Genomic DNA, 17,926 nt, shown 5'->3' on the forward strand with positions numbered 1-17,926 from the left:
TGTGTGTGTGTGTGTGTGTGTGTGTGTGTGAGAGAGAGAGAGAGAGAGAGGGAGATTGTGTCTTGGTCTTAGTCGCTCACACCACTGTGGCAGGTCTGCGGTCCATCTCCTCCTCCAGCTTCACCATCTGTTGCATGTCCTTGGCCTTTTAAGAAGACAGAAATCATAGTTGTACAGACACAGAAACAAAACCTCCTACTGAATATACACCTAACACAGTATTAGCATTCAAATTCTGATTTTGGTTTGATGTGCAACTTTTTCAGCTATGTATTAGTTATGAATATTGTTTTAATCAGTTCATCGCTAAGAGACAAATGCCTCTGCACTAGTCATTACACTCATTCTAAATTGTATGCTTAGTCAGAGTTACATGTAATGTTTTCCACAATCACGTACTATGAGCTGGAGTGAAGGCACAGTGGGGCAGGTTGTGAGCTGGCAGTTTTTGGTTTCTATTAGCTGGTGAGTCATAGTGATAAATGACTCAAGCTGCTAAGCTGGCACTGCTGACACCTTCAGAGCTGCAGACTAAAACTAGACGTGAGAATGGGATCTAACAATATAAAGAAAAATTGACTCTTTAAATCTTACAATCTCTTCAGAGGCCTGTGGTGTACTGTTTTACACAGCTGTAATTTAGTTCAAGAGTCATTATAGTTGTCACCTAAATTGAAGAAAAATTAGATTTGAATAGGCTCTGCAGAAAAATGGTGGAATGAAAAATTTGTAGGAGAGTTTCGAAGGAGAGAAACGGGATCAACAAAAGATGCAAAGACAGGAAGATGATATGGACAGGGATGGTATCAGAGGGGGAGCTGAGTGAGATGGAGATGCCTACCTTGAACCTGTTTGTTTGCATGGTGTGATTTCAAAAGCTGTGTCGGAAAAAGCAAATCAATAAAATAAATAAATATGTACACAGTTGTATGACATGTACAAGTAAAGGAATGTGTGAAAGACAGCAAACAAAACTACAAAAATGGAGACACGAAACATTTATCTACAATGATACTCTACAAAATTTGATGCTTAAAATGGACAAATGTTAGTTTGTGCTACCTGTAGTGCATAAATGAAACATTTAGGTTAAAGAAACATGGTGTGTTTTACTCAAGTATTACATAGTGGTTATGCTATATAAAATCAGTACAAAACAATGCCACTCTAAGACTGTTACGTGAGGGCTGAGACTCAGATTCTCTAAAACTGACTTTGTCTATTCTGTTCCTCTTCAGAGTCCCTTAAGGTAATTATGATGCCAGCAACGTGGAACACTTTCTGCAATGCTAATTACAGTTTACAACTCCAATGATACAAACTGCAGTCATTATCTAGGGAAGGAGTCACCAGAGAGCAGCACTAGTCCCTGGCCATGTTTCATTTACACTTAAAGCTACTGGATCAACAAGAGCCATAAATAGAGAGATGTTCTGGTTTGTGCAAGAAGTGCATGTAATAAATATGGCTGGACATGTCCCCAGCTCAAATGAAGAACAGGTTGATGGCAGGGCCATTATCTCCAGTAATTTCCTACTAAAATCTGCAGAGTGATTCACTCTCATTTAGTGCTGCACCTGCTCATTGAACTTCTCCAGTTTCTCCAGCTGTTCTTTCTGGTTTTTCTCAAGCTGCTCCATCTCCTTCTGATGCTTCATGGCTAGCTACAGACACAACAGGAACGATGAAAATATATTATGACCAGTAAGCTACTGATAATATTTTAAGACTGAGTTTCAAGACATAGTCAAAATCGAGATAAACAAAAAAACAAAGCTTATTCAGTACATTTATTTTTTTTACTGACAATGCAGTGTATGGTGTGTCTAATTAAATCATGTTTTAGACCACTAGACTGCTGCAGCACTGATCTTTTTCTTTTAGAACTGAGTGTTTTACTGAATTAAACATTGGTTTTCAAATAACCCGTTAACTTGCACCAGGGCTAAAAAGTGACAATCCCAGAAAAATAATACAAGTATAATAATAACACAAACAGTAATGCTAATGAATAACCTACCCTCTTCCTCTCATCCAGAAACTTCTTGGTGTTGCTGCTGTTTAACTCCCGCACTCTCCTATAGAGCAAAGGCAGGCAGTAATATAACAATCATCTCATTACAATTAAGGCTGAACAGCAGACTCCCAAGAAAACAATTCTGTGATAAGAGACAGTGTGTGTGTGTGTGTGTGTGAGACCCACCTCTCTCTCTCAGCCTTGTTTTTGATGGTCTTATCCTGGCTGATAGCTTTACTGTTTTCCATTGACATCTTGGCCTGGTTGGCGCGCATCTCTTTGCTTTGCCTAAAATTGCGAGACAACAAGCCATATGTACTGTATGAAAACTTGATTATATTCAGCATTTACAACAATAATAATTGGAGCTGCACGTTGCAATTTGATGACTGGGGCTTAAAAGTAGCAATTAAATCATTGTCTTGGGCCACTGCTGATCCTTCAGGTCTGATCACCTACTGTGAATTAATGTGTTATACAGAGGCATAACTGACACTGTTGTCAGCTCTGTTTCCACAATGGATATTAAATGAAAGAAGTGCTTTTAGGTTTAAACTCTCAGCTTTAATTTTTCTGTTCAGTTTCTCTGAGATGTCATAAGATGTCAAATGCCTCAAACATATGTTTCCGTTGGTTTGACAAAACCTATTGCAGCTGCTAGTCTACACTAAACACATATTTCGATTATTTCATTTCAATGGTTTAAAATGATGAAAATTGCATTACTATCCCACGGCCCGATGTCAAGATTTTTCAGCCACTTGCCCAATAGCTAAACTTACTTTCCAAAATAGAAAATGCAGGCTAACAAAAATATAAAGATGGACTTGGAAAAATATATTTGTATTAACATAGAAAATAAATTGACTATATAGCCTCTATTTTTAAAATTATTTTAAAATTCTTTCAAAATGAAGCAACTGTTGGATGAAAGGGTATTTTACTATTATCAGGGTGAAGTGTTATTTCTTAAAGGTTGCATTTATCTATTCTCCCCCATAAAGGCAAAAGTGTGAGTCTGTTTCAAATCACTAGTTAGCTTATTGAGGATATTTAAAATCATTTTATGCTGTAGTGTGTGTTTAACTGATATGGAAAAAATGGATTTACTACTCTTCAAATTAAGATATACTGCTTTGGAAGTTTATCAGCAGTCCAGCAGTGTTTGGTCTTTCAGAGGAGACAGGTTTAAAGACTGTTTTGTAGTTGTAAGTGAAAGCTTAGTTTGTAGCACTGATCCGCATTCTTAATGCTTAATAAAGTTATTGTGAAGCTTGCTGACACAGGCAGGAAAACTAACAAAAATGAAATTGGATTCTTTAAGATCAAACACGCTGCATGCAGCGCTACAATGAAATCATGTTTTGACCAATAGTTACAAAAATAAAATTAATTTGTGGCGGACAATGCTTATATTGTGGCCAGGTGACTTATTCCAGTGCCCTAACAGAGTTTTTAATTGCCGAGGGAAAGCGTTAAGATCGACCCCTGAATGTTTGCAGGCATCTGTGGGTTAGAGCCTCTCACCGTTCATGGATGAGTTTGAGTTGTATGGTCTGCTGCTCCTGGACAGTGGCCAGGAGTTTCTTCAGGTGTTCACACTGCTGTGTGATGTGGGTGTCCTTCATTTCCTGCTCCTCATTGCTGTGACTGCTGATCAGCTCTGACCACTCTTTAGTGTGCTGTGCTGTAATGTCCTTTACCTGTGCTCGCACATACATGCGCGCACACACACACACACACACGCCTCTGTCGATTACCCACAACATGGCTAACAACTAAGGCACTCAGAACCCTTCTGGCTCATAACTTTGCAGAAAGGATATCAGTTTTGTGGTAAAGCCTTACTTTGGCTTTGTGATCAGCGACTAGTGTTTGGATCTTATCTTCGGTCTCCTTCTTCAGCTCTTGGCAGTTGTTTTCTCTGTAAGGAAATTACATACGTGTAAGTGAGTGTGCCAGTCAAATTAAGTTGAATTGCCTTCATCAGTGGAAGGAACTCAGTCAAGTTTCTTCAAGTTGATAAAATTATTACTTTTTGACTCTAGTACACATAGGAAACCCATCAAAGCAATGCAACAGTCAGTACATTGTACTCCTACCCTCGTTTCTTGATGGCTTTTTCTAGCAGTTTCTCTAGGGTTGTCTTCTCTTTTTCATGCAGAGACACCATCTTGTCAACCTGTGTGCAGTGGGCTTTCTGCATTGTATTTTGATCCTATGAAAAAAAGAAAATGACTATTTATACAGAGGAAGTGTTGTTTAACTTACTATATACACTGTACAGTACCTCCCCCATTAGCAAAACTGAGATATTAGCTTAAAACAAAGCAAAGCAGTTGCAATGTGTAACTGTAATGTAATATATTCATTTTCATGCTGCTTTTGTTTCTCTTGAGGTTCTGAATGATATTATACACGCGTTTGCCAATACGACTTGATACAGTGATAATTAATCAACCAATATGAATGAGCCAGCACCCACCATGGTCTCTATGGTGACCCTAACTTTAGCAAGTCTAATTTCTCACAGAACATTAATTATGTCGCTCAATCTGTGCATCTTTGTAACAGACGGATTGTTTCTATGTTCATGCGAGAAATGGTCAGTGGAAGATGAAAGGTGAATCCGCCCCCTCGCTTTGTTTCTGTCCCTCTGAGCATCAATGACAGCAGCAGCTTCTTGAAATTATCAGACATGTCTGCTCTCAAACAATCACGTACCTTTGAGTGTTTCTTCTTTAAAGTGTTGAGATCCTTCTGTTGCTTTTTAATTAATTTAAGGTAGGTCTGCAGTTGGAGACAAGCATATTTACGTATTTTATACATGTCAGACTGAGAGGAAAGCAACAGGCATTTTATGTTGGCATGTGTTTATATATAACTATTTCTTTAAAAGTATACTATTAAATAACATTAATGCAAAATGATCATTTCAGTAGTTTCAGTTCTATGAATAAATAACAATTACTTGGTGGTCTTCAGTGCAGATGTGGGACCCCAATAAAGGCATCCTGTCTGCATACTTTTACTCATAATTTATATACACATAAGCTTATTCTGTCACATTTAATACAGACTAAACCCCAGAAGCGGAGTTACGAGTTAGGATACAAACCTTCATTTGTTTTAGGTCATCAATGCTGACATTAGGCACAAGTGCATTGTCTAAAAGGAAGAGGAAAAATAATTAATTTAAGTCTTTGTGTACGTGTATGTTTTTTGATGTGTATAAGTCAATATGTACCCTTCTTGGTCTCTGCTGTGTTATTCTGGGCAGTGTTGGAGGTCTGGGCCATGTTCGAACTCGCCTGCGGTGTCACACTAGTCTTTACGGTGTCTCCTTTACCCTTTCCCTTCTTGTCATTCTTTGAGCTTCCACTGGGAACATCAGCTATGTCATTCTAAAACAGAAAGTATGGGTTTAAAAGGAAATGTTTAGCTGCATAATTGCTGTTTTTTTTTTTTTTTTTTTAAAAAGCAAGTTCTACATTTATAGCTGAATCCCAAAATAACAAACGTTCCTCCAGTGGGCTTAACATGTACACCCTCTGTTTATAGAACCTGTTATGCCTGTTATAAGTATAGAGTTAAATGCTCAGTTATATCATCCCAGCAGTTTAAATTTGTTTTTCCTAGTTCTCAGTACATTGAAAGGTACAATTCTTCAAACTAGTTTGCGGCTCAGCTAGTCAAACTGAAGCTAAGGGTGTGTGTGTGTGTGTGTGTACCGTGTCTATCCCCAATGCCTTCATCTGATCTGCTCTCTTCTCTGCTATGGTCAGGAACTTCTTTGGGTCTGATAGAGCATCCACAATAGCTGAAATACAAAAAATTATTAATACAATACATTATTTTATTTAAGAAATGTGAAAATCCCCCTTAACAGAGACTGCACTGTATTTTACTTGAAGTTTACCAAGAGTGCCAACTTTTTCAGTTCTCATTGCTAAATAATGGCCTGTCGACAATTTGGAAAGTATACTATATATGGCTTGGAAATATCTTTACTTTTTTTAAAAATACTATTGATTGATTAGGATGCGACTTTGAGCTCCTAGCATAGTGATGTGCTTGGAAAGGCAATCATTCTGGCAGCATATTGCTCAGAAAAAACCCAGTAGTTGCAGTAATGTTCCTTAGCACAAGGCCCTTGGCTTTATTTAATGACCACTCCAATGGTTTTACTCATTTGCATGCTTCTGCCTGTTTTAAACTGATTATTACTGCAGATTCACTGTTATCATTTGCACCATGCCATTACACTGAACAGTCAAACCAACCCAAGGCACAGTATGAGTGAGAGTTGTATCTTTTCCCTCTTTTCTCACCTCTTCCTACAGGCTACAGAAGCTACTTAATTATCCGGCATCAATAAACTGAGCCAGTAAAACAAATGTCACACATGAAGCTGTAGTTTTGCAATTACAACCTAAAAAACTGCAGTAGTATGAGAGTATGGTAATGTATTGGTGTACTATTCCTAATCCCCTCACCTCCAAAGCCATCGGGCACGTAGGTCTTGAGAATAATTTGGCAGAAAATAGTGGGCAACGATAGAGGCTTGTTGCCCTCGTTCCTCAGTGAGATGTGACGGTAGCCAGCCTGAAGGCCATCCAGAGGCAGTATGCGTTGGCCAATCAGCTTGTTGTTGTCATCATAAACAGCAATGCGCAGCACAGCTAGATCTGGCAAGATTACCTAGGAGGGAGGGATGAAGGGAAGAGTAGGGTGGGGCCAGAAAAGGGAATGCAAGGACAAAAAGTGAGAGGGGGGGAATCACAGGAGTTTTTTATTATCTCTGCATTGTGGGAGGTCTACTTAGCTCACTCTAGTGTGAAAATAGGTAAACAACAAACTATATTGCAGCCATTGCAGTGGAATAGTCTAAGTTAAAGCAAAAACATTATCATTTTGGGGAAGGTCAAATATGAAAGCGCAGCAGGGGACAGTATCAGGGGACTGTGACAGTGAGATACATAGAAAGACATGATGACAAGGCCATCCCCACTGCTGGTAGACACACATTAGCCACAATATGAAGTCCACCTGGTGTTTTTAATGTTGTGCTAGAGGAGGCAGGAGGCAGCATTGTCACTCTTAAAGCAAACTATGCTGTGTTCTGACACCTGCCAATCATTGGCCAGCATACATGTTTTTGCTGACCTCTGCCTTCTACAACATTATTTTGTGGCCAACAAGTGTATGTATATAATTGCGAATGAGGTTTTGTTTGTAAACCCTTGGGAGGAAAACTAGTGAGAGAACTGGCCTTGTGTGTTGTGAGAGGTGAATGGAGAGAGGATGATTAATACCTAGAAGAAGGGGGGAAGGCAAGAGATAAGGCTGAAGAATACTCAGAGATGAATGGGTATAAGCCCCCATGTGTATGCTTACCTAAACAGCCTTGCTGATGTACTGTGTGCAAGTGCTGCTAGTGAGTATTGGTCGCTCAGTCATATTGACAGTGCTATGCAGCAAGCATACGGAATGTGTAGATGTATTTCAGGCCATTTGGGTCTGTAGGTGTATTTGAGTATGTGTATAAATGTAAAAAACAAGGCTTTCCAGCAGCTCTGCTCATGACACCTCTTTCTGTGTGAGAGAGCAGAGCAGCACTGCGGCAGGCCGTGATGGATGGTGTGTGTTAGAAAGCTGGAGTCACAGTCATGGCTGAGAGACTCCTCATTCTGCTGAGAGCAGCACATTTCTCCCTCACTCTCAATCTCCCTCTTTGATTCTGTTTCCTCTTTGTTTTCTCTCTTCATCTCTAATTGTTTCAGTTGTTTCTTTCTTTGTGCTGTTCCCTTTAATTCTCCCTGGGACCAAAAAAAAAAAAAAAAAAAAAAGCAACCCCACCCACCTTTCCATTTACCTACAGTATGGACAAAATGTTGAGTATTCATCATAAAGACCTTTCAAACAACATATCTAACTGGCTTCATCACAAAAGTAACTTACATTTGATTTACCTTACTCTACCTCTTATCCCGAACCTGCCCAACCCTTCCCCTTTCTTTACCTTTCTGAAAACAAAAGGCTCTTCATTGTAGGCAGGGTTTAGACCGTTGTTCATCACCATACGTGTGCGAAACTCCTTTCTAATTGTGTCTGTTGGCAACCCGTACATGTCGACCTCAACGTAGGTTCCAATTTTCTTGTCTGAAAGGAACTGTCCAGAGAACACCTGGAGTAAAATAGGAGGACATCAGTATTTTAAAAATATAAACAAATGTCTTTCATTTTCTGAGCTTTAACAATTTTATTTTCTTATTGAACTATCAGATGACCTGACCTGTACACTGCAAGTTGCAGCAATGACACCATCCACTGGTGTCTCTGAGAAAGGGTCAAACATCCTATCTGACCGCCGCATGAAGTCAGGCTTCAGTAGGTACCTGACAAAAATGCATACAGGAAATCAATAAACAAATGCACAAACAGCAAAATCAATCTAGCTTACCATCAAATAAGTAAATGTTAGTGTTATGTCAAACATGATGCTAATAATAAAGCATTAAGCCTGTGTACAATGTTGACAGGGAGACATATTAGAGTTCTATTAGTGATAATGGCTGTCTGCAAAACCACTGATCTCCCCATATATAATATTTCCAGTATTAGCAGTAAAATCTTTGCCCTCAGGCACAGTATTAGTTCTAAAGGATGAAGACCATATGATAGAGAGAGGAAGAGATGAATGACTGCAGAGAACCTCAGAGGCACGTGAAGAGATGCTCACTTCTCCAAAGCACTCATTGGCCCTCAGGGCAGAGAGTAGCTATGTTGCTGCTGGCAACAAGTAATGAGATGTGACAAGCTTTAATTGATGAGGGGAGAAGAAGGGAGGGATAGGACAGATAGGAATGAGCAAAGGACAGGAGTGAGGAACTGTTCTCACCCGCAGGAGCCATTGTATTCAAACTTGCCCTGGTTCAATTGCATGGCCAGGTCTGAAAGAGACAAATAAAAAGGAGAATGACAGTTGTTTAGGAACTAAGATACAGACATCAGATTCTTACATTCATTAATGCATATATTAACAATTCAGTTTATTTACATGTTTATATGTGAAGCTTTTTCTTGCTAAGAGTTTTTTTTTTTCTTTTCTCCCCTCTTACCCTCTGTCTCTCCATCACCTCCCCCTCCAGCTTTGCATATGCCCTGCTCCTAGCAGGCCATATGGTTTCACCCCTTTCGCCTCTGGCTATAGGATAGCAGCTGTTTAGAACTAGCATCATCCACTCTGTGTGTGTGTGTTTGTGTGTGTGTGTGTGTGTGAGTGTGAGTGAGAGATAGCCAGCAAGAGCATTTGCAAATGAAGTGGATGAGTAAAGTAGGATGTGTGTGAGGCTGTAAAATGCCTTGTAAAGGCTAAAACAAACTAACGTTTTGTCTCCACCAGCCAAATGTGTGTTTTTATGTTCCATCACAATGAATGGCCCAGTATTTTCTATCACATATATGCTAAAAATGCTACATTAGCTCAATCTAGTATATAAAGCAAATACTTGGTTCCCAAAATCAAAACTCTGCAAGTCCTGAATTTGTAATCATCTACACACAAATCAGTCATTTTGTTCAGCTAGGCAAGTTCAGCAAAATATATATATATTTTTAATTTAACCTTTTCTTAACCAGATAAAACCCAGTGAGATAGAGATCTAATTTAAAAGGGCAACCTGGCCAAGCTCATTTTAAAATTAACAGTTTTTAAATTAACAGTAAAATTACATATTACGACCAATACAACAAACAATAATATAGATATTGCATACGATTTGTCATTACACAGTGCAGAAGTTGATGACTTAAAAACACAAAGCCTGTTCAATGGATTCTGATTGGTGATTAGGAAAGAACTGACGGCTTCAAGTGAACTGAGTTCTGATAGGTTCAGTTTACCAAGCTCTGAGAGGGAGTATACTCAGAATATACTTTAAAAATTACTTGTGTGAATTGCTATTTAATCAAAACATACTTGTTCAGGTTATCCTTCACCTGTATACATTTGGAAGAGTACATGTGCAAATTGCCTGGGTAGTAAGAGTTGTTGGTCTACAGTCTGTGAATGGTGATGTCAGAAGCTCATTATGCTACATACTACTTTGTACAACTGTGCAACTACAAAGTAGTATGTAGCATAATAAGCTTACAAAGACACATCTTTGTAATATGTGGTTACTGCATTTGAAATGTTTGAGTGTGTGTGGCCAGAGGTCCTATAGTGCGTGCTGTGGTACCTGGGCTCTGGAAGTTGAGTGAGACCATCTGGCAGCCGGCGTTCCAGAAGATCTGAGGCATGTAATTACTGGAGTCCACCCGGCCTCCTTTGGGGTAGATACGGCTCATCTGACGTTTATTGTAGCTGCGCTGATGCTCAGGAAAACATTTAAAAAAAGATAAGGAGACCATGTGCATTGTAGCACATGTGTATGGATTTAAGTGCATGTGCATGCATCAAACAGACTGCAGGACTATTTTTAGTTGGAACAGCTCGGGTCAAGCACTCCCACTGGGAAGAGACGGCAGCAAAGTGTATGTGAGTGTCAAACCATGTAGTCCAAAGGCACTCTGGCCCCTAGAGGCCTCCAGTTCTTTTTGATAGCAGAATGAAAGCAAATATGGGTGGAAAAATGGCAGCTCTGACCCATCATTTAGTCCTCATTTGTGACCTTACTAGGTTTATACTTCATAATTAGGGTTATTAGATTAGAAAGCTGCACAGATGCAACCAAGTGCTAAAAATGGAAATGTAGTAAGTAAAATGGTGGTTATAAAACATTTCCAATGTTCTGTCAATAGCAAGCATGGGTGCTTGGATTTTCCACGATGGCAAGATTTACTAATACAGAGTGGTAATTATAGGTAGCAATTAGGCCAAACATACCTATTTGTGTTGCTTTCAACTTTTATGGAAATATATTTGAGAAAAATGCGGTACATCTTCAAAGGATACTTGACAAACTCTATGGCATTAGTCTTAAGATATCCCAGACCAACAGACTCGTTAAAGGATGACATGTTATGATGGATGTTCCTTTCTGAGAAAAACAGAAAGTAAGAGAGAAGTGAATTAAGTTGTATTAATATTGACTGTACGTTATATTGTTGAATCAATAAGTGAGAACCTGTAAAGAAAAGACATTTGGTATTTTGCTTTTACATAAAACAGGCTAACTTTATATGTAAAATTTCAGTCAAATGTTATTTATTCATACTATTGTAAAAATATGCTTGCTTGATCCCACATTAAAATAAAGTTGCAATATATACACAGAGAAATTCAAAGCTCACCCTCTGCCACATCAAAACTCTGGAACTTGACAGGTTGTGCGTAGTTGACCATGGCTGAGAGGTAGGGGTGGATGTTAGTGGTGGCTCCTACATATGTGTACTGAGCTATCAGAGCCTCTTCGGAGTCTTCTGGCACTTCGACAATCTGCAAAGGACGAGTACACATACAGAAAAAATAGATTTTAGTTTTTACTAAGACGTAACTGAATAAGAGTGAGGAAAAAGTGGGGCCAACGTGCGCTTGCCTTCTTGTTAATGTCTTGCTCAGATGCTTCAGAAATCTCTGTGGCTTCAGAAATCTCTGTCACTTCATCATCAGGCACCTGGAAATACAAACATCATTGATTATTTACAATGTTGGGTTATGGAAAGACTTTTTTTTTTAAGGAAATGTCTTTCCTTTTTTGGCCAGAGGTAATATTGGAATATTTTGGAAATAACACAGCAAAATAAAGGTTATTTCTTGGTAGTAACAATGGGGAGTCATATTTTGGTAATAAGGTAATGGGGGTAGTATTTCAGTAACAATGTACAGTAATGGGCTTATATCAATTAAATGTTTGAACTCATATCTTAGTATAAATAATGGATATATCTGGGTAATAGGAAGCTAAAAAGATGTCTTATTATGTTGAAACCAAGCTATTGCATAGTAACTACATCTGTTGCTGTGAGCTGCAAAATGCCAACCTACCAATTTGTGCTTAGCGTTATGGTCATTTCTTCAGTGATAATGATGGAGACTTGACACTACTACTACTACTACTAGATATAGAACCAGATGGTTTTACACTTAACTGCTTTCTTTAATGCCTATTCCACAGAAACCACCATGTCTGTTTCCAATATAATACTATAGCTCTTGTTATTGGGTTTCTGTAATATCACCCATGTGTTTTTGGCCTCCTATTACTTAAACTTACACTTTTTAATTCAAGCTATTTTTTAGTAATTATCATAATGTAAAATAATTTATTGACAACCTATGTTACTACCAGACAAATTATCACATTATCTAGAGCATTTTATTAGTGAGATGACACCATACTACCCTGCATTTTAAAAAAATGTTTTCCCACTATTTCCCTGTTAATACCAAGCTGTAAACTGAAAATGAATATTTTGAGAGGCCACTCAAACCTCAGAATGACAGCTCACCTTCTTGATACTGTTGCTGCATTCTTCCTCTTTACTCACGCTGACAGTGTTACTCTGGGACACACTGTTGGTCTCTTTCTCACTGGTTGCCTCTGACAGACTGGGGGCTTCTGAATTTAAATCTTTATCCTCAGGCTCTTTTTCTCCTATACTCATATGTACAAATAGAAAAATGTAATATTGGTAAATACATTTTCTTTATTTTATTAATAAATTGATACACAAAAGCTGCAGCATAAAATGGCATTTTCTTAAAGTGTGCACTTGATGCAACTTTTTCTTTGTCTTTAATCACTTCCCGACATTGTTTTTAACATCTTTATTATATTGTAATTTTGCCTACTCATCAGCCTAAATCTTTACATCATGCTTATACATGTCCTTACAGCAGTCACCCCCCACATCTCCCAAATACCTAAAGTGATTGCGTCTGTTCCCTGATCAACTAAATTAACCTAAACATGGTTATAACTCATTTAAGAGCCTTCCTCTTAGCTGGAAAACTCAAACCACTTCTTTTTGTTATTGTGTATCGTTTTCCAGTCCCTGATTTTTATTTTTATTTTATTTTTTTTCCAGATTTCCTATCCAATTTAGTGCTTAGTACAGAAAGGCATTATAATGGGTGACTTTAACATTCTTTTAGATGCTGACAGTAACTGCCTCAATCTTGCGTTTAATTCATTATTCAATTAGTTTTTGCCAAAATGTACATATGGCATTGAAACTAATAATTTAAAAGTATTTCCTCAATTCTGATACGTGATCATTTTCTAATAACATTTGAATTTACAATAATGGACTATACAGCAGTTGGAAAATAATTCCACTACAGTAGGTGCTTAAGTGACAATGTTGTAAACAAATTTAAGGTAACTATTCTTTCATCTTTTGCTCTTTTGTTAATACAATGGAGAGTAGCCACTTTAACTTTATATTGTTGATAAGAAGGCAGTAAACCAGAAGAAGCGATCCCAATGGTATAGTTTAAACCCACAGCTTAAAGCAGGCAACACAAAATTAGAAAGGAAGTGGTTGTTCCACTAATGTAGAAGAATCCGGTTCAGCCTGGAAAAACTGCTTAAAAATGTAAAGAAAAGCCAGGTTTCTTTTCAGCATTGTAGCGAGGCAGACTAAGAGTCATAGTTCTGTTCCCTTAACTTTGAGCAGCAGTAACTTGGCTACAATTTTATTTGTAAAAGTCACAAAGAGAGAATTCACAGAATCCTCCCCCAAATATTACAGATAGATCTTCATGTACAACAGTGCAAATCATTAATAAGGCCCCTATCCCCCTTAGCGAGATCAACTCTCACCTCATCTAAACCAACAACCTGTCTGCTAAGACCTTTTTCCAGCTAGACTGCTCAAGCAAGCTTTCCCTTACTACAGATAGATATTTAGTACAAATGTATCTATAGATGCTATGTACCAAAGGCCTACATGGTAGCTTTAATTAAACTGCTACTTAAAAAAAACCCTGTCTTGACCCAGATGTTTTAGCCAATTACAGACCAATATCCAATCTCCCCTTTTATTTATGAAATCCTTGAAAAAGTAGTTTCAAAGCAATTATGCGACCACCTGTACATAGAATAATTTGTTTGATGAAATCCTGACTGAATCTTCATAGTTAAAGAAACCACACTGGTAAAAGTCCCCAACAATCTTCTCTTGACTTCAGATAATGGGCTTGTCTCTATACTTGTTCTGTTAGATCTTACTGCCTCATTTGACACCATTGATCACAACATTTTATTACAGAGGCTGAGACATGAAATTGGGTTTACAGGAATGGTACTAGGTTGATTTAAATCTAATCAGATCCAAATTAGTTAATGTTAATCAAATCTTCCACACAAGTTAGTTATGGAGTTCAAAAAGGCTGTGTGTTAGGACCAATATGTTTTACTTTGTCGCCTTTAGGCAACATTATTAGAAAAAACTTACACTTACACTGATCTAGGGATAACACCCAGCTATATCGATCTATGGAACCAGATGAAAAAAATTGATCAATTAAATTCAAGAATACCTACAAATCAAAGCCCTGGATGTCCTACAAGTTCCTACTTATAAACTCAGACAAAACTGAAGTCATAGTATTTGGCCAAAACTTCTCAGAAATATGATGTCCAACCATATTGTTGTTCTAGATGGCATAACTCTGGCCTTCTGCAAGGAACCTTGGAGTTATTTTTGATCAGGATTTGCCTCACATATGAAGCAAATCTCTAGAACAGCCTTCTTTCATCTATGAAACATTGCCAAAAATAGGAACAAAGTGTCTCAAAGTGATGCCGAAGAACTAGTCCACGCATTTGTTACTTCTAGGTTGGACTACTGTAATTCCCTACTTTCAGGATGCCCCACTAACTCCCTAAGGAGCCTGCAATGAATCCTGCAGCAACAGTGCTGAGTGGAACTAGCAAGAGAGATTATATTTCACAGTCACCACTGTATGACATAAACTTTATTTCTCGCTCCCTTTCTGCAGGTGTCCCCGGCTTTGGAACTGTGTGTTTTCCAGTGTGCATCTACTGGTCCAACCAACCTGCTCAATGTTTTGTAGATGCCTTTTGTTGCTCTTTTCATTTCTCGCTCTACTTTCCCCAACCGATAAAGGCAGATGGCCGCCCTGAGCCTCATTTTGCTGGAGGTTTCTTCCTCTCCACTGCTGCCTAGCGCGGGGGGGGGGGGGGCATGCGGTTGTTGGGTTTTCACTATTATTAAGTGCCTTGTGATTACTTTGATCTGAACTGGCACTATGTGTATAAAAATCATATTAGTCATGTAGCTACAGTATAAGACTCAGCCAGGCTGTATTACAGTTACATGTTTTTGCATGCATAAGTAAAATATTTAATTTCACTAACCATTTTCAGTGTCCTCTTCATTCTCCTCTCCCATAATGATGGCAGGGGTGTTGGTTTCTCCTGCTTCCATGTGTTTCTTAAATGCCTCTAGCTGCTCTATTTCATACAAAGACACTTTACGTTTTGCAGTCATAATAAACAGACATTTAAAAATCAAAGAGCCTAAACTTTATACATACTCTGTTCCACTTCAGGTTTCAAGCGTTTGTTTTTGATGAGGATTTTACGTTTAAGGTCGTTTGGAGAAGGTAAAGGGCGTCCAGATTCAATCTGTTGAACATAAGGCTACATTTAAACATGGATCACCATTATCCAGTTGTAACAATTGCTGTGGATCAGCAGAGTATTCACCGGATAGTTTTCCAGTGGCTGTTTGAGTAGGAGGTCCCCAAATGTTTCCTCACAATATTTGGCCATCTTGTATTGCTGTGGTTTACTAGTGATACACAAGCACACACAAACAATTAGAATGAAACATGTCTTTGTGCTGTATATCTAGATCATGAATCATCAAATAAACACCTTTGCTTGTGACTTAGTGCACATTTACCTGCAATGGTTTTCGAAGGACAAAATAACAGGGTAGTCTGAAGTGACAAATGCTGTCTCCTTGATTGCTTGGATAACATCCTGTGAGAAGAAGAAAAACAAGAGTAAGGATAGTATAAAAGTGAGAAAACTACTACAGATGCACTATTGTACACTCAATACAAGTGGGCAGGCAATCTGACAATAAGAATTTCAGAAAAAGACTCCTGCAACAGCTGCATGTTAAAGAACAGCATGTTGTGTGGTGTGTTTTCACCTTAAACAGGATGTCTGTACACATAGCTTTGCCATGAGTGATTATGGGCTCCTGGTCCTCTCCTTTACCATCCCAGCAGTCCAGCTCCACACATCTGACAAGATTGCAAGCACAGAAGTGTTGTAATGATCAGAAACTTTACAGAATGTGCAGGTATCCATACACACCACCATATACCACATATAACATAATAGAACAGTTTTATTCAAATCAATTACTGTCTGCATTTGCATGAATACATTGGTGGTTTATGTGCATCTTTACATTAACATGCGGATTCACCATAATAACAGACCATGACACACTCCATACCTGCATCCAGACAGCAGGACCTGCCGGTACATCTCTACTGAAGATTTGCCTCCAAACTGCCTGCCTGTCAGGTAGGTGTTGTGGGAGGAGCTAATGAAATAGTGGGCCAGTGGTTGATCCATTTCCTGGTACAGCTCAAGTCTGTCCAGGAAAACTGGAGCATTTTCATCTGACATCAGGTACCGACAGAACCCATCACTGGACATGCGACCTGGGGTAAAAGAGATGAGGGAGTGCTTGTGTTTCATATCAAAATAAGGAGTTGCAACTTTGTAAAAGGGTACTTGTTGCTTCCGACTGAGGTTTGGGTCAAAATACCAGATACAATACATTTGTATTGATGAAAAAAATCTATTAAAATATAATTGCAGAAATTATTATGCAGACTGAACTGTTTACCTTTGATCTATCCCTTAACGAATGTACTTTTGCTTCTGGGTAAGTCCAGAATTACATAAATTGCTTTACAATGCATATACTGTACATAAAAACAAATTAATTATATGTACTGTGTGTCAAAAGTAGATCAAGTGTATTTAGGGGTAGCACTACCAGAGATAAATGCTTCAAGTAATGGTAACTAGCCATTTTAGCCGAAAGACAATTAACAGTGTGACAAACTGCAGCTTCAAAGTTTTGCAGGCAGGTGGCAGCACAGCCTCAATTATCGCTCTGCCTCCTGTGTTCATTTTTACCCTTTTTCTTCAGCTCTTCATCCCTCTCGTATTTTTTGATGATCTGCATGGCTCTCTTGGGATCATAGAAGGGGAACAAAATCTCATTTAACCTCGGGTCACGCTGGTTCTGTGGAGCAACACATGCAAACACACAGTCATGTACACAAGTATTGTTTACACAAACAGTTATTCCCAAACACAAACCAGAGCTAATACAAGTAAACATTTTAAAGTTACACACAGGACAGGGACCAACTTAATGCAACATGGGACAAAGTACCAAAAGCAGCCAAAACTGCAATTACCTAATTTGCTCAAAACAAGTTATTCTAAATGAGCATAGCTTACTTATTTAGGCCTTTACAAGAGCACTAAACAAATATACAAAACAAAATTTCACTGTAAGAAGAAACTAGGAGTAACACTAACAGACTAATAGGAAGTGTTTGCTAAAAAGCAAGAAAAGCGGTCATTTGAAGTAATCAATGCTGCTCTACTTCAACAAAGCAACAGCATCAAATAATCATTGCAGTGTCATTGCCTACTGAGTGAGTCAGGTGGGAATCAACCCAACCAAAGCAGTGGCTCCACTGGTGGGTCCCAAGCATTATTCACAGAATTGGGCATAAAGCAACACACTGGAAATTGCACAGTGGAGGGACTAAACAGGTATTCAGCCACACACAGGAGCAGACACAGACAGCAGGAAACAATGGGATGGAAACCTCTACCACCGTTGCCTTGTTGCCATGGCAACACAAATCAAACACAAGGAGGCAAGCCA

At 38.6% G+C, this 17,926-nt stretch overlaps 1 protein-coding gene across 3 annotated transcripts in view; it reads right to left on the reverse strand.

Annotated features, from left to right (window-relative positions):
• Window positions 1-17,926, reverse strand: part of LOC137102759 (1-phosphatidylinositol 4,5-bisphosphate phosphodiesterase beta-4-like) — a 60,370-nt gene continuing 42,444 nt past the window's right edge. For 2 of the 3 annotated variants that reach the window (XM_067482585.1, XM_067482584.1), the window contains 28 exons: window positions 17,161-17,269; window positions 16,466-16,676; window positions 16,154-16,247; window positions 15,899-15,978; window positions 15,700-15,784; window positions 15,528-15,618; window positions 15,349-15,444; window positions 12,473-12,618; window positions 11,560-11,637; window positions 11,315-11,459; window positions 10,977-11,061; window positions 10,261-10,385; window positions 8,919-8,970; window positions 8,313-8,415; window positions 8,040-8,204; window positions 6,514-6,718; window positions 5,749-5,837; window positions 5,265-5,421; window positions 5,136-5,185; window positions 4,742-4,807; window positions 4,120-4,235; window positions 3,866-3,941; window positions 3,545-3,720; window positions 2,204-2,305; window positions 2,021-2,078; window positions 1,578-1,664; window positions 842-878; window positions 1-145 (listed from right to left, as the gene is read on the reverse strand). In XM_067482585.1, coding sequence (XP_067338686.1) covers window positions 69-145; window positions 842-878; window positions 1,578-1,664; window positions 2,021-2,078; window positions 2,204-2,305; window positions 3,545-3,720; window positions 3,866-3,941; window positions 4,120-4,235; window positions 4,742-4,807; window positions 5,136-5,185; window positions 5,265-5,421; window positions 5,749-5,837; window positions 6,514-6,718; window positions 8,040-8,204; window positions 8,313-8,415; window positions 8,919-8,970; window positions 10,261-10,385; window positions 10,977-11,061; window positions 11,315-11,459; window positions 11,560-11,637; window positions 12,473-12,618; window positions 15,349-15,444; window positions 15,528-15,618; window positions 15,700-15,784; window positions 15,899-15,978; window positions 16,154-16,247; window positions 16,466-16,676; window positions 17,161-17,269 — 2,961 coding nt within the window. In that variant the 3' untranslated portion in view covers window positions 1-68. The remainder of the gene's footprint in view (window positions 146-841; window positions 879-1,577; window positions 1,665-2,020; window positions 2,079-2,203; window positions 2,306-3,544; window positions 3,721-3,865; window positions 3,942-4,119; window positions 4,236-4,741; window positions 4,808-5,135; window positions 5,186-5,264; window positions 5,422-5,748; window positions 5,838-6,513; window positions 6,719-8,039; window positions 8,205-8,312; window positions 8,416-8,918; window positions 8,971-10,260; window positions 10,386-10,976; window positions 11,062-11,314; window positions 11,460-11,559; window positions 11,638-12,472; window positions 12,619-15,348; window positions 15,445-15,527; window positions 15,619-15,699; window positions 15,785-15,898; window positions 15,979-16,153; window positions 16,248-16,465; window positions 16,677-17,160; window positions 17,270-17,926) is intronic. The other variant, XM_067482587.1, reaches the window with a different exon arrangement.

This window comes from Channa argus, chromosome 17, assembly GCF_033026475.1.
Source record: "Channa argus isolate prfri chromosome 17, Channa argus male v1.0, whole genome shotgun sequence".
In the NCBI taxonomy this organism is placed as follows: Eukaryota; Metazoa; Chordata; class Actinopteri; order Anabantiformes; family Channidae; genus Channa; species Channa argus.